Here is a 16,922-nt window from a genome sequence, read left to right as displayed (position 1 = left end):
CAAGCTGAAAAGTACCGCGATAACGTGCTCTGATTTTTCATCGAAGAATATCCAAAAGCCTTGTACCTCGAATAAAAATGGCAGTCATATCTTACACGGTAAGAAGTCAAACTTTTGTCAACGAACACGACAAACTTTGTTCTCGTTATCGTTACGAGATCACGTTTGTCTTCTGTATCTTCGTTATAATTCGCGCATATCTTTTCCTTTTCTTTTCTGCTATTCTCTTTCTATCTTCTATCTGTTTTTCTTTCTATCTATTCTATTTTTTCTCTCTTTTCATTTTTCTTTCTTTTTTCAATTTTTTTTCTTTTTTCTTTTTTTGTAAAATTCCAGGCCACAATTGGTTCATCGACGTCGCCAGGTTTTCCTGTATGTTTTACCGGCATCTTATCACCATTAAGAATATTTTTTTTCGAATCCCGTAGGCACATCAAAGTAGGTTGCTCGTGAACACCGCTGGAGCTGTCTCCCTTTTTCTGGCCTCTGTAGAACGAATTTGACTCACTGAAAACATGACCATTTCTATGTTAAAACAAAGAAAAAAAACTTAACTAATTGCTTGACCCTAAAATATCAAACCACATATGTCTTTATATAAAATATATATAAATACTTGTACATATAAATTTATATATATTTTGTATACTCTTTCAAAAAAGAAAAAAGAAATGAGAATAAAAATAAATGACGCAGAATGGCGATCACGTTCGCCTCATCAAATATGATCGTGGGTCACAAAAGTTTTATGGTATCCCAAACTCTTCAAAAAAAAAAAAAAAAAAAAAAAGAATATTTGTACAATATTATTCTCCCACTTCATATATAATTTTTGTATACACCATGTATTCTTATTATTCCTCCCTTTATTTAATTAATTGCCTAGTGAAACTGGCCTTTTAACCCCAGTAATGTAAATAGACGAAAACGTGTCATGTCGAAGGGGACTAAACACGGGCGTTCTCGCTCTCTACTCTTTTCTATTCAGGTTCCGCAGAGAGAGACACACTGCCGACGTGGAGAAGGGTGATGGAAAAGATGGAAAGGAGGGAAAAGAAGGCGAGTCCTCGCACAGCAGGAAGGTATCCATCGCGGATGACAACACTGTGGTCAAGGGGGGGCGAGCTGGAAAATGGGGACGGCTTTTAGGTTAGGAAACAAAATTAAGTTTCTCTTTTATTTTTATCCATTCGATAAATTTATCGAATCGTTTAACGAACAAAACGAATCTCATCACATTTTTTTGTAGGAAGCTCCAGCTTGGACTCTGGAAGCGAAACAGGAACTGGCGTGGACACGTTCAAACGTTCTTTAAGCGCGAGAGATGCCCGTCCTAGCTCAAGTGCCGGTAGCAATAAAGTGTTTCCCAAGTTTGGCAAGTTGAGCGGCACCATAGAGGAAACAGGGGATGCGGAAACTGCGAAGGAGAGCCAACAACTGCAACAACAACAGCAACAAAATGTCGCGGATTCGAAACAACTTCAACTTCGCCGATTGGAAAGTTACGACGATGGATTGATCACCACTCAACCGAGCCACGATCGCGAAATTCTAGCCGCTGTCCTCGAGGTGAAAGTGGATCTAAAGCTGGAAGTACAACGAGTGAACCAGAGGTTGGCAAAAATCGAGGACATGCTCCAAACGTTGATGAACAGGTTGCCCGCGGCCAGCCCGCAGCAGCAAAAGAGCACGAACAATTTTTCGACGGGTGGTAACGGTGGTTCGTCGCAGAATCAATCGGGCGGCCAGCCACAGGGAGGCTCGAGCTGCCAACAAGGCTCCCAAGCTACTCAAACGTCGGGAGGAGGCGTGATCGGGGAACAGAAGGTTTCTACGTCCACCTCGACGAGCGGAGGTGAAGTTTACAGGGAGCAGGGGACAACCACTGAAAGAATGTCCAAGTCCCAGGAGCACCATCATCATCATCATCATCATCATCAATCTCAGTCGGACAGGTTGAAGGAAAGTGATTACAAGACCTCCTCGAGGGAAGTGAGCAAAGAATTATTGGAAAGACTGGCCCAGGCGACTACTTCCAGGGGGGACGACGGTACACCTCTTGGACCTTTGATATTGAGAAAGCGAAGAAGCAAATCGAGAAACAAGGGGGCTGCACCGTTGGCTCCGTTAGCCAGTCAACCGATCAGCCCTTCGGAAGCGACAGAGACAACGCAGATGCTCGAGTGCACCGACGATAGGGAACAGAGCGCCACGACGACAGACAGAAGCGAAAGGTCCGACAGAAAGAGGCCTCCGCCCAGGCCCAGAGAGTACTTGTGAAAGTTCTTAAGGCTCCGGGCGGTCGTCTCGAGACTGATCTTCTTCTAGCGAGAATCGCAGGAAGGAATTGCCGTTTTATGGAATATTTTCATTTTCAAAGATTAGAATTATAATAGATGCGAATTTGACAGGGTTTTGCATGGTTTCGATAAGATTGTCCGATTTGAGCAACGATGGAGAAAGAAGTAAAGAATATGTATTTTGAAAGTTAGTCGTGCGAAAAGGAAATGCGAGTTATTGGAAGTAAATGAGTATCGAGGATTGTAGAATTTGTGATTATTCGAAAAAATGAGAGAAGTTTAAACAAGTGATTAGACAAAGAGAATGACTATTTTAGCGAACTCTTTTTAACAAAATGAGACGAGTAAAGGCATAATTTATCTGTAAAATTTCACTGTGTACATTTTAAAAACATGCTGCATTATCGCTACTCGCTTCGCGTCTGGTCTTTAACGAGATTATTCGTCGGTACACGCGAGAAATGAGCCTGACTCTGAGAGAAAAAAGTGAAAGTTAGAAACAGAATGATAGAAACAGAATGGAAAAAAATAAAAAATGAAAAAAAGAGAGAAAAGAAGAAGAAAGAAAAATATAGGGAAAAAGGTGTTCGTGCCGATGAAAAACGGTCCCGCTACTATAACAGAACTTGGCATATTTTTGCATGGCCAAAAACAAGCGATTAAAAAATAAAAAAAGTATCAAAGAAAAAAGAAAAACATAAAAAAGTATATCGAATTATATACTGCTTGCGACGGCTTCTTCGAGACATCGAAACGTTATAAACGAGAGGATGAAAAACTAACATTCAAAATACTCACGTTGTAACATGTAACGTTAACACACACTGTAATCGTAGGTTTACACGCATTTTTAGGGGATCTCAGCTAGATTCGTGATTGAGCGCGATAGATTTTAAGTAACATTAACAACCAACAACAACAACAACAACAACAACAACAACAACAACAAAAGAAAACAAGAAATAGAAAAACAAACGAAAGGAAAAAAGTGTGTGAAGATAAATAATAAAGGAAAAATAATTTGGAAAGGAAATAACAGGTGTCGTCAGAGAAGCAGTGGAGAAAGTGAAAATGAGGTTAGGTAAAAACTAAAAATTAATTCTCGATCAGTTTTCGATTCATTCTATTGAAAAAAATAATTTTTTGATAAACATTCCAATTCTCTAATGATTTAAGCAAAATTCTATAATTGCCCGAAACGTTTTGAATTTATCGGTTAAGCAGTAAATGTAAAAAAATTTTGAAAAATCGATCGAGAATATGGAAAGGGAATCGCAAGGCAATTATCGCGTTTTAATTTTTTAATTTTTAGATAATCGACTCCGTGACTCGAAATGAAAATATGTTTTATCATTGCTTCGCTATCGCTACATCATGTTCTTCCGTTTTTCATAATTTCTTTTTATTTTTATTTTTTTTATCTATTTCATTCGATAACTTCGCAAAAAAGGAATTGGCGAGCGCGGAAATGTTGATCGATGGTTTTTTTCAATAGTTCAGTCTTATTGTAAACTATGTGTGCTTGTGTGTATTTATGAGCGCGTGTGTATGTATTTATGAGTGCGTGTGCATACGTGACCAAAATCGGTTACGAGTATGTAAATTTTTGAGAAAATTCGTTGCAGTGAACCTTGGGAGAACTATTATCGATTTTTATTGATTATTATTGATTTTATTGATTTTATACTTTATATGGCTGTGCTTGCTTAAGTTTAACTAATTAATTAAGTTTTAAATTAAATTATTTTTATTTTTATTTTTATTTTTAGACTGTTCATTGACTTTTTTTTTACATTATTAATATAAAATATAAGTATAAATAATAAACATAATAATATAAAATCGATAAGAGATATAAAATTTATCTATTTTATTTTTCCTTTTTTTTTTTTCTTTTTTATATAGATTTATTTAAAAACTGATATATAAAAAGTGCTCCTATAGTCCATACTCTCGTGTCACATTTTTTCCCGTCAGAAAGTATTCTCATTACTCTTTTGAGAAGATCTCGTTTATAAAACGATTCGTGGACCATGATCCTTTTAAACGTCTTGAAGAAAATATTATCGTGTTATTCAAAGATAAAGCTATGTAATGAGGAAGAATTCAAAGTATATCGAGAGAAAAAAAAAAAAAAGGAAAAGAAAAGCAAAAAGTTCTCGTAGGTGCCTAGAAACTACCAGACAAAAAAAAAGTCATCCTTATTTTTTTAAGCTTATTGAACGTTATTGTTCCTCCTCGTTGTCTCAGCTTTATCATTTGACGCGTTAAAAAAAAAAAAAAAAGAAAAAAGAAAAAGAAATAAATAAATAAGATAAAATCCAAAACAAAGACGTTTCATTTGATAATGGTTCTCGAAATAATTCCGAGACGCGACGATAATATAAACAATTATAAATTGTTAAAAGTCAATTCGGCTACGCCTCGAATGGCTGCATTCTTGTACGACAAATATACGACAATTAAATATTAAAAAAAAAAAAAAAATGAAGAAAGAAGATATAAGAATAAATAAGTAAAAAAAAATAAAAATTCTGCTCGCATTTTGACCGAATTCGAAGTATGCAGCTTTTGTGACGGTGAAGACGTGTCTGAAACCATTATGAAAATTTAAAAAGATTCCGTACAATTTGTTACATTGCAAAACATGACCTAATCCCGCGTTCACATGGCATTCACGAAAGCCAAACAGCAATATTAGGTGTATATATATATATCTTGTAACTACGACGCGTGTATATATATTCGTACATACATATATATATATATATATATATAGAAGCAAGGATGAAAAATGACGCGTGATTCGTGTCAACGCGTTTGCAACGAGAAAAAAGAGAGAGAAAGAAAAAAAAATAAAAATAAAAAAAGAATTAGCATGCTATTTATTGTTTCTTTTCGATTTAATTCTTTCTCGGTTTTCGGCGCAGCGTTCCATCTCGAACAAAATTTCCCATCGAGCAAGCAATAACATTCGCATCCACACACACGCATACACAAACGGACAAACGGATCGATAAAAAAACAGTTTATATCCATGCTCACGGCAGAACCTGATATGTTACTTTTTTCACATTGAAATTGAGATATATGCTTTTTCACGTGTCATTATTTTGCAAAAAAAAATATTATCTCTTTATTATTTGTGGTTTAAAAAAATAGAACAAGAAAGACAGATTGTATTTTTTTTAAACATAACAACTTTTTATAATCGTACTGCAAAAATTAAAAAAAAAAATTTGATATAATAAATATCAAATTTTACACTTTGATCACAGATATAAAATACATATATATGTATATGTTATATTTATGTTGCTGTCGCCTCGAGAAAGAATTGTGAATAAAATACACAATTTATGAAGGACAATCAAAGATGGAAAGTACTGATCTCATGAATAGAAAAAAAATCGCGATTAATCGAATAAGCCTCTGAATAAATATATATATATATATATTTCGTTAGCTTAAGCGGACATATTTAGACGAACTGATGCGAGAAGAGCTTTTAATATTGTTAATAATATTATTTATCCAAGCCGCGATTCCCCCTCATGTACATTAAACATGAAACGGAATCTCGACGATCCAAAATAAACATGGCTGATCTAGGCGAAACGCGTTTACTTTTCTTTACTTTTATCGACAAAAAAAAAATTACTCATAAATTTTGCAAATTAAATTAAATCAAAAAAATCGCTTTTTAATCGTTATTGAAATAAATAAATAAATAAATAATATTCGGTCCACACTTCGCGCGATGCACTTTAAATTTGTAGGATTAATAGAGGGACAATATGGATTAAACGGAATTACGGATCGTCGAGACCGAGTATATCCGACTGATCCGCGACGATTCGAAATGAGAATAAATGAAGAAAAAAAAAAAAAAAAAAAAAAAGAAGGGAACATGGGCAAACGCGCTGACAGGGATATCTATGCGTGTAAATATTATAAATATTAAATAGGGCTGATTAAAAAAAAAAAAAAAAAAAAAATGAAAGAGAGTATGTAAGAGTATGTCTGTATATTTGTGTATGCGTGAAAAAACGAAAAGAGAGCGTACAAGAAAGATACAGAAATAGTTCTAATTTCACGATGCTATCGAGAAGAAAGCAAAAGATATATGAAAAAAAAAAAAAAAATTATCGAACAGTTTACGAGAGGACATTGTTAATTAGGTTTTAGCGGCGGTGACGATATAGCTGGCTCTATCGTAGTTTCTATACACTTTAAAACGAATGTGAAAGTTTAACATGCTGTTGAAACGTTTGCGACAGGTGACGCGCGTCGATCGAATATTATCGTCGGGAACGATGCGTTTTGCTTCTTTTTAACGTTGTTTGTCCGGTCGATCGACCCGCGATTCCGAGCCATACCCGTTATATTTGTTGTATTCGCGAAAATTGATCTCGGAAAAAAAATCTTATTTTTTTGTTTTCCTAAAAAAAAAAAAAAAAAAAAAAAATTAATCAGAAATTCAAATTTTAATATCGTATATTGGAATCGTGGAAAAATTTGCTTGCTCTTATTCACTAACCTTGGAAGCTCGTTTTTCTCGCGCACGTGTCCTCGTCCCCCTCGTGAAACGGCTCCATTGGTGACTATAAGTCGATCATTAAAGATTCGATAAACTGTTGCATCGAAAATATCGAAGACTGACGACATTCAACCTCGAAAAACCATATCGGTTCCATTACATTCCCCAATTTACATTCCATTTTCCAAATGGTATTCCATAAGATCCGAGAAACATTCCAGGAGAGGATTCGCAACAAATCAAGTTTTGAAACGGTGAAACTCGAACGAAAATGTCACGAAACATCGAGATGGACGAATCGACTTATTGGTCCGTTATATTGGAGTCGTTGGATCAGCGTGGATCGATCCGCGTCTCTAACAATCGCGACACAAGCGCTTTTCTCCAACATGTTTGTTTCCAATGCACGCACGAACGTCTCAATCGATTTATCGATAGAGAATCGAAAAAAATCGAAAATGGCGGAGATAAAGAAATGCGATTGATGTCGTGTCGAAACGCCGACAAAGCGGGTCATTGTCGGATGTGATGCTGCGAGAACGGACAACGCGATAAAAGAAGATATGATAAACATGTGATATTACGATTTTTTATATATCAGCTACTTTGCAATAATGGATTATCGCCGTGCTCGAGTAGAGAGCGTCGCGACACGGGTCGTTGTCGTCGTCGTCGTCGTCGTCGTCGTCGACTTTCATTCGTCAACGACGCGTTTATACACTCGTAACGTTGCTGCGTCTTTATTTCTTTCGCTTCTTCGTTTCGTGAAAAAACGTAAAATAGATTTTTCCGATTTCGGAAAGAAACGAAACAAACAGAAGCCATTTTTACTCTGAAATTTATCTCTTAATCTTTTTTTCTAAAATTAAAATTAAAAAAAAAAACGATGCAAGCGAGAATACATCTTTTTTGTTGAAAAAGAAAGATAAAAAAAGAAAAGGAAAGAAAAATTACGACGACGACTATGATCGTAGCGACGATCGAAGAAGCCGTGATCGAAATTTTTGTGAAAATAATTAAGAGAATCTATATAATAGCTATCCAGCGAAAAATAAAGAAATAAAGAAATATATATATATATTTATTAAATATATACATATTATTAAATATATATTATTAAATATATATATATATATATATATTATGATTATTAATATGATCATTATTATGATTATTATTAGAACAAAAGAAAGATGAGGGGGGTAAAAACATTTTTGCTATAACACTTCGTCCATTTTTCTATATGGGCAATTCGTTGCACTGTAATCAAGTCCTCGGCCTTGTAAATTCTGTCCTTGTTATTTCCGAAAATTACTCTTTGATGATCGAACGCCACAAAGAATCGATCCAATTTGTTCTTGAATATTTTGAAAAAAATTTTATTTGATGAATTAATGAATTTCTATATTTTATTTTAATTTTAAATAATAGAAATTAAAATAACGAACATAACCTTTCTTGATTATTATGGAATGGAATTTCGTTTCTTTTATAAATCGAATTTGTTTATCGTTGTTTCGCGAAAAACACATTTGTCTTGTAAAAAACAATGACAGATCGTCGCATTTAAAATCTTAAAAATTTTATTTTCCTATTTTTTTTATTAGCAATTCCATTTTTTTATTTATTAAAACAATATTAAAATATCAATGATTAATTTATTAAATTTATAATCATTAAAAAAAATTATATAAAAATACGATACGATAGGATCGATCTTCGTGGTGATAGAGAATCGATGGCAGTCGAGCTGTTTGCCAACTCTCGTGAAAATCCGATCGTGCGATCTCGACGCGAGTCAGAAACGAAATGCGACAAACGAATGGTCCTACACGAACGCTCCTCGCGTTCACCTTCTTGTTGTTGTTTTCAATTCGAGCGATCGTCGACGCTCGAACACACGACGAGATATTTCCTTGAATTTCGATCGACAAAATCTCGAGAAGACATCGAATGAAAATTATTTATATATATATATATATATAATTTTATTTATATATATATATATATATATATATAAATAAAATTATATAAATGAAAACTATACATTCGAAAAAAATGGCTTATGATTCTTCGATTCGATTGTATCTCGCTGGAATCTCGAAATCTTCTTGACGAATCCAATAAATTGTGTAAATATCGATTTTCTTGAATCAATAACTGATTCTAATCAAGATTATTTAAAGGATACTTTCTATCGATCTTTGAAACATTTTCCAAATTATAACATTATCTGTGGTTCTTCCCTATAAAATATGTAAATAACATAAAATTCATATATAGATTCTCATATATATAGTAGATAATGATAACTTTTAAAGAAAAAAACGATAAATTTTATGGTTAAATGATATTCGAACGATGTCAGTGAATAATGATCGAATCGAAATGTCAACGTTGAGGTTATATTTAAATATCTAAGGATTTTTTCATTTCGCGAACGAATAGAATTAAGTATTAACCATAAAGACTAATTGAAACTTCGAATCTCCCACGATCTTACGTTCACTAGTCTTCCCAATTTTATTTTGCGAAGCATGGAACGTTCGAATGGATTGTAAAACAATCAATAGTATGGATTGTAAAACAATCGATAGTCAAGAAGTCGAGGTTCACGAATCGGCGTCAACGACCGCTCAAAAAAAAACCACCGAAACAAAAAATAAATAAAAAAAAACAAAATAAAAGATGAAAAATTGTATCGTCGAGAGATCAAATTGTAGCATCGAACGAAGCCTGGCTAGAATACTCAAAAGAAAGCTGCTTTCGAACTTATAATAAAAAAAAGATTAAAACTTGAACAAGTTTTTTTTGTTAATCAATTATAATCTTTTCCTTTGATTTTTCCTTTTATTATCTCTTTTTATATTATTATAACTATTATGATATACATCGTATATAATGAAGAAAAAAAGAGAAAGATAAAATAAAATATAAGTATATAAAATAAAAAAATTAAAAAAGATCTTAAAAATCAGTCTAGATCAAATTAAAATATTTAAAATCGATATAAAAGTAAATATAAAGATAAATAAGAAAATAAAAAGAATATAATATTTATATCATAAGATGCATTAAAGTTTTACAAGATTCAAATTTCAAAACGATTCTTTCAAATGCATTTATATCGGTTTTTCCATCACGTGTATATAGAAACCAGCATTTTTTATTTCTTCCAAATTTTTAAAATCCCCATATATAGTATGCTTGGCTCTATAATGAAATGCTTCGTCCAATATCTCCGTGAACACGCTAAGTTTATGAGGATAATAAGACAATCTGAATTCATTGATTTGCTTTTGCTGTTCATCTTCGTCTTCTCCTTCATCCATCGTAATAATATAATCTAAAGTCACAATTGCAGGTTTTCCAGAAACAAATAATACCGACGCCTTAATATCTGTCATATGTTGACTCTGAAATAAAAAATAATATTATTTTTTTCAATAAGAAAATTAAAAATTTTAACATTTCAACGAATTCTTTTCAAAAAATATACTCACATTATAATATATACACTTTGGAGGTATATTACCAGTCTCGATAATGAAATCATAATTTCTATGATCGATTAATAGTAAACCACCAGGTTTCACACAGCGTTCAAAATTTAGCAACGCTTGCCTGTTTTATCATTCAATAAAAACATTAAATTCAATTTTTTTTTAATTAATTATAAAATAAAAATATCGTCTTCACCTCTGCTCTCGTTGATCGCCAAACGTATCAGGCATGTGAGCAAAACTATTTCCCAAGCAGATTACCGCATCAAATCCATCTCTTAACAAATAACGAATGTCTTTTGGTAAAGTCAACCAATTTGCTTCTTCGATTACTATAAAATATAAAAAAATAAAAAAGAAATCGATGAAAAAAAATATTATCACTTTCCAACTATTAAATAATGAAGTAATAAAAAAAAGTTAGGTTAGAAAGAATTCGGTATAATCCTCGGTGAAAAAGTTAAAAAAAAATATGCGTTAGAATTTAACACTTGATTTTGATTGTGATAATTATTATTTTCTACAAATAAAAAAAAAAAATTTAGAAAAATTAACGTTTCAGTTCCTTTTCTTAATAAACTTCAATTTTAATGAATTTTAATGAATTTTCATCTGATTTCACAATAATGCATTTATATTTCTTTTACATATACACTTTTTTCAATAACGATGAAATATTCAATTATATATATAGATTATGATCTATCTGTCAAAATACATTACAATAATAATTACGATTTGATTTGCTTTGCTTTTAATCATTATCGCAATACTTATTTTTAACAAAATTGATAATTTATCACAGATAAATAAAATAAATATGATAACAAAAATCGATATCAATACATTATAATATTTACCCCAGTTATCAAATGCTTGCTCTTTTCGACGTTCCCATCTAGCTTTCAGAGCATACTTCAGCATTTTATCTGAAGCATCAACACTGACCACTTCGAAACCTTCTTCAAGAAGCATCACTGAGTCTACTCCAGTCCCGCATGCCACATCTAAAATCCTTTTGCATCCTTTATTTCTCAATAGACCAACTAAGAAATCTCTGTAATTTTGAGTTCTCTGCTTTTTGTCGCCAATGAACACTTCCCACACCTTAGCAGCTCTTCCATCTGCATACTGATCTCGAACGCCCTCGGCTGCCGTACCGAGCGATCTCGTACGAAATATCGAATCCATTATTCTGTTAGTTTATGATAATGAAAATGAAACATTATTTTATGTTTGTAAAATATAAAAAAATTTTTTTTTATATTTATATTTATTTTATTTTATATTATATTTCCAAATTTCGTTTTTGCGAGAAGCAGAAAATGGTGAAATCTATTTAGATTATTTTCGATATAATATTTATGTTGATTGTAACCTCCTAATTTCTAAAAAATTAATTGATACGAAGTTTTATTACGTTACGATGATTTGACAATATATGATATGATAAGCAATTAAATTTTTAATTAAAAAGAAAATATATAATATATTTTTTTTATAAAATGGATATAATGAAAACAATATAATTATTTAACAATATATTAAACAATATAATTAATTAAATCTGTACACCTTCTTATCTAGAATTTTAATATATAGTCTCTTATTATTTACGATATATCATACTAATTTATTACGAAAATGTGACAAATTATCGGAAAACTATTGCGTCAGTATATAACGCAATTTAAATTTAATATAAAATAATATGAGAAGATATTACATTGGGTATATCGTATTTTTTAATACAGATTTATTATTTATTATAATTAAAATATTTATTTTATAATCTTCCTTTTTAATTTTATCCATTTCAAATATTTACAGAATTTTGATCAATTAATTTTTTATCAAATTTTATACAAGAATAAACCTTCCATTGCTATTTTCATCATATTTTTAATTAATAATTATAATTATTAAATATTTTGTGAATTACTTCCTTTACTTTCTACTTTATGGTGTAATAAAAAAAAATGATATATGTACTTAAATATTTAAAAATTGAAATATAAAGAAATAATTCTATTTTTGATATATATAAGATTTCATAAGATATTACCTTTTGAATATTCTGAATAGTAATCTGTTTTCTTGATGATGAAAATAAAAAACAAAAAAATTATAATTGTCGAAAGAATTTTAAATATAAAAAAATTATTTAATAATTTCTATTCGCGTGAAACTATTGAAACAAATTTATAATTAATAATGTGATCGTACACTGTAGCAGAATGACACTGAGAAATGAATATGGATCCATACAATATATAAGATTCTCAAGTTCCATGAACTTAGCATGATGTAATTTCTTTCCCAGCTAGAAATCCTGCTTGAAATTATTGATAAAGATTCATAAACAGCAAGATGCGATAAAAAATTCTATACAACAGGAAAAAGTAAAATTTTTTGTTGATGTTTTCAGTTATTGGTAAATAAAAAAAAATATTCTTCAAACTATCACAGATACGATGAGATACAAGATGATTAGATAAAATATATTCTATTAAAATTCTTAATTAATATATTAAACAAAAAAAAAATATATAATAAAGTTATAATATAATAAATATAATATAATATAATAAAGTTATAATCAAATAATGAAATTTTTTTAACATATAAATTTTGCAAAATAAATGTAATCAAAAACAGTTAATAAAGTAAAATGATAAAATAAAAATCAACGCTATCAATATCATAGATGAAACTTAAATATAAATAAAGAATAAATATAAATAAAATATAGATAAAGAAAGCAAATAGTAGGAAAAGGATAGAGATAGAATAAAAATATTGAAATCAGCGCCATCTTTAGAATGCCGTAAATGAAATACAAAAAAAAAAAAGAACAAAAAATAGTGGGAGAAAAATAGAGATAATGTAAAAATTGACTGTTAACGCCATCACTCGAATGCTAAAGACATTTCTTCAAAGGCAAGATAAAGTAGAGTAAAAATTAGAAATTAGTACCATCTCTAAAGATTTAGGAAAGATATTCGAGAGATAGCGCTATTAATAAATTCTTATTCTATGTTTATTCTTTTTTTATTTTTTTTGTTTAAATTTAAGTTAATTCTACGACTCTAAAAATGGCGCAGATTCCTGAATTTTTATTCTATTTTTATCTTTCTCCTATTACTATTACTATTACTATCATTATGTTTTTCTTGTTTATACCTTTAGCTGATAATTACAAACCAAGTACGGCATGTTAATTGAAGGCACTTTCATTGTTTCTTCAAAATAACAATGTTATCTTAATATTTAATATAAAAAATATAGATATTACATTCTCGGTTTTACTTTACTTTAATTTCTAAGATGATGATCTCGCAATCTAATATGTATTGTATGTATTGTATGTATTGTATGTATATAATATGTATGTATTGTACATGATTAGCTCAGCAAAAGCAGAGGGATTTAAATAGATAAAAGTCTGATTCGACAACAAAGGAAGTAGAAATGAATTTTATAACATTCTATCAAAAAATTATACTATTAAAAATAAAGACAAATAAAATGCGAAATCCTTTTTAAAATAAGGAAGAGAAAAATATTGAATATTTTAGAATATTTACTATTCATTATTTTTTTATTTTTATTTTTTAAATGGAACGAAATCTAATATTGTTTAAAAATCTTTTTGATAAATATGGATAATTGTAGATCATTTGAACGAAATAACAATTTATACTATAAAATTTTAATTATTTTTTCAAAATAAATTACATAATTCACATACAGACTATTTCTGTGTCAAACATATGTTAAGATATTTAAAAATAGTTAATCAAACGACAATTGAAAAATTTCAATAAAGATTCTGATAAAAATTTTTAAAAGATACTTTAAGAAAAATATATTATATTTGAAAATTATCAAGAATAACAAGTTTTCTTTTAAATACGATAAATACGACGTTTGTGTAGTACTTTTCTACATGTTTTTTTTTCATATATAATAGCAAATATATAATAATATAAGTCAGAAATAAATCAGAATGAAAAAAAGAAATCATTGTATATAATAATAATATTCATACTATAATCATTATTCACTCACATGAAAAAGCAAAAAATATGCAAAAATATTGTAGAGAATAGCACTAAATATTAGTTTTAAGTATTAATAAAAAATAGTAAAATTTAATTTTGTGAAAAAATTGATATCAAGTTTTATTTTATCATCATTCTTATTATCTGCTTAAAAATTAATATTAATTAAGCAAATAAATGAAAACTTAATGATCAAATATTCATATAGAAAATTACATATATGTTATAATATTACACATTTAATACTCTTATTGATAGAATAATTGGCAAAAACATTATAAAAAAATGGCAGTTTCTTATTTTTTGCAAATAATCTTTTCTATTACATTTAATTCGTTAATTCTAAATTTGAATAAAAGATATAGCATAAACATATATTTTTTTCTTTCATCTTTTTTTTTTTTACTCATGAAAAATACAATAAATATTTTTTACTGCCTGTAACATTAAAATATGCATGAACATTTGTAAATTATTCTGCTAAATTGATTAACTTTATTTTTTAACAATATACATATTTCAATCAAATGAAAACTTAGTGATCATGTATTAGATGAACATTATTGAGTATCTTTGGAAAAAAATGAACAATTTTGTTTTACAAATGAATTATCAATAATATTACAATTTGGAGCTGTGCACAAAAATTCAATTGTTAACTGTGCGATAGTTCATTTTAAACACTAACAAGATTTAATTTATTTTTCTTGTTTGTGACTATTTAATAGTTGAATGTTGAACTATATCACTTTGTCATTTGTAATAATTTTTTTGTTGCTCTCTCCATCCCAACCTGCATGCTTGTGCAACATGTTACTCTCATATATTTTTTAAATCTTCTGGTAAATCATTCTTAGGATGTTTATTCTCAAAGTGTTGTTTATATGTCTTTGGATCTGGCATTTGTGCCTATAAACAGATCATTATTTTTAAAATTTTAAAAACTCTAAAATTTACAATAAAAAATAAATAACATTACTAACCTTACAAACTATGCACACATGAACTAAAGCTTTCTGTGCAGCCTTTTTTTGCTCATTAGCACTATGTCCTTGTTGTTTTTTTACTTTTGCAGCTTTCTCAGCTGCTTTGGCTTGTGATTGAATTTTCTGTTGCCCACGTGCCATTCTGTAATAACATTTATATTATTACAAATCTGTGCACTTTTATGTATATAAAAACTTTATATACAAAATTATATGAAAGATTATATTGAAATAATCATTTGTTAAAATATTTCGTAAATTGTGAAAAAATGTAAATACTATAAAATTAAAAGTGTTTCGTCATAAATTTTTCAAGATACGTTTAATTAAAGTGAATACAGATGTACCAATGTACCAATGTAATGGAAAATAAAGTTCATACAAATTTCTGGTTGCTATGTTCGCCGTAAAAAAACGTTGACAACGTGCATCTTCATTCGATTGTACAATCTTCAATCCTTTCTCTTTAATAGACTATTATTACGTACTTTCACTTCGCCGAGATTATAAACCCAACCTATAAAATAGGTGACTGAGGTGCCAAAGATTGCCCGCGATATTATTGGTTTAATTTATATTATCAAGCGTGTGTAAGCAAAAAACAGTAATACAAAATAGTTAAATTAAATTTTCGAAGAAATTTACAATAAGCAAGAGCAAAAAATTATTTTTTGGACAAAGTAGTTTGCAAAAAATAGGTCGCTCACCTGTCCCAAGATAAACGTATTTAAAAGCAAGATTCTCTTGCTATTTCGATGATCCGGGGCTTAATTATTCACAACAGAAACAAAAAAATTTTGTTTCTATATTTTGTTGTATAGTTGAAATTAATTAAGAAAATGATTTGCAAAGAAAACGGAGTAATCGAAAGCAGTGCTCACAGCACATCTATTAGAACGAGCAATCTTCGAGCATTCGTACGTGAAGTACTGCCTTTCAAATAAGAATTGTGTATAAAATGAAAAAAATATAATTGAAATGGAATATGTAAAAGTTAGTATAATTACGATACGATATTTATATAGTTTTCTTTATTTAATTTTTTATCCATTCACTTTAGATATTTTGAGGATGTAATTGTTTTTAATCGATATTCAAATATTAAGACCAGCAGTTCACTGACCGCATTCTTGACAAGAAATATATGTGTGTGTGCATATCAAAATACTTTCTTCCAATGAGGAAGACCACTTTCCTATAGCGCTTGTTACGTATTGGTTGAAATTTTCAATACAATTTTGGAAAGTAATCATGATTTTTTAATTTTTACTTCAATATGATTTATATTATATTGTATTTTAATTTTATAATATTAATAATTAATATTTCAAGTAATACAATGTGCACAATTTGTTAAAAATATGAGTTTTATATGAACCAATCATATTACACATTAAACACTTTAGCGGTTGTTATATTTAAAATTGATTTTATAATATTATGGAAAATATTTTATTTTATTTTCTAGAAACATTAATAACTTCAATTTTATTTTAATTCATAAACTAAAAATACAATGATTCATAATA

The 16,922-nt window shown here is 29.4% G+C and overlaps 3 protein-coding genes across 14 annotated transcripts in view; 1 reads left to right on the top strand and 2 right to left on the bottom strand.

Moving 5' to 3' along the window:
* LOC122718000 (potassium voltage-gated channel protein eag) overlaps positions 1-4,031 on the top strand; it is a 67,373-nt gene extending 63,342 nt beyond the window's left edge. For all 11 annotated transcript variants that reach the window (XM_043942617.1, XM_043942625.1, XM_043942623.1 and 8 more), the window contains 2 exons: positions 989-1,149; positions 1,250-4,031. In XM_043942617.1, coding sequence (XP_043798552.1) covers positions 989-1,149; positions 1,250-2,280 — 1,192 coding nt within the window. In that variant the 3' untranslated portion in view covers positions 2,281-4,031. The remainder of the gene's footprint in view (positions 1-988; positions 1,150-1,249) is intronic.
* A 5,764-nt stretch (positions 4,032-9,795) lies between these two features.
* Positions 9,796-12,566, bottom strand: LOC122718069 (glycine N-methyltransferase). The gene is made up of 5 exons (XM_043942743.1): positions 12,409-12,566; positions 11,204-11,538; positions 10,540-10,675; positions 10,344-10,464; positions 9,796-10,256 (listed from the first exon to the last, which is right to left on the bottom strand). Exons 2-5 carry the CDS (start codon positions 11,532-11,534, stop codon positions 9,963-9,965), a joined length of 882 nt encoding a protein of 293 aa, XP_043798678.1. The 5' UTR covers positions 11,535-11,538; positions 12,409-12,566; the 3' UTR covers positions 9,796-9,962.
* A 2,313-nt stretch (positions 12,567-14,879) lies between these two features.
* On the bottom strand, positions 14,880-16,426 carry LOC122718072 (zinc finger protein 706-like). Of its 2 annotated transcripts, XM_043942750.1 has the most exons (4): positions 16,101-16,426; positions 15,776-15,910; positions 15,391-15,535; positions 14,880-15,316 (listed from the first exon to the last, which is right to left on the bottom strand). In XM_043942750.1, the coding sequence occupies exons 3-4, from the start codon at positions 15,532-15,534 to the stop codon at positions 15,227-15,229; spliced, it is 234 nt and encodes a 77-aa protein (XP_043798685.1). In that variant the 5' UTR covers position 15,535; positions 15,776-15,910; positions 16,101-16,426; the 3' UTR covers positions 14,880-15,226. The 2 variants fall into 2 exon arrangements, with proteins under 2 accessions (XP_043798685.1, XP_043798684.1); XM_043942749.1 differs by lacking the exon at positions 15,776-15,910 and having other exon boundaries at positions 16,101-16,399.
* Positions 16,427-16,922: the final 496 nt, after the last annotated feature.

This window comes from Apis laboriosa, unplaced genomic scaffold, assembly GCF_014066325.1.
Source record: "Apis laboriosa isolate Shangri-la unplaced genomic scaffold, ASM1406632v1 scaffold5_cov152, whole genome shotgun sequence".
Taxonomy (NCBI): Eukaryota; Metazoa; Arthropoda; class Insecta; order Hymenoptera; family Apidae; genus Apis; species Apis laboriosa.
Note: the sequence above shows the minus strand (reverse complement) of the source record. Positions and strands in the feature narration are given on the sequence as shown.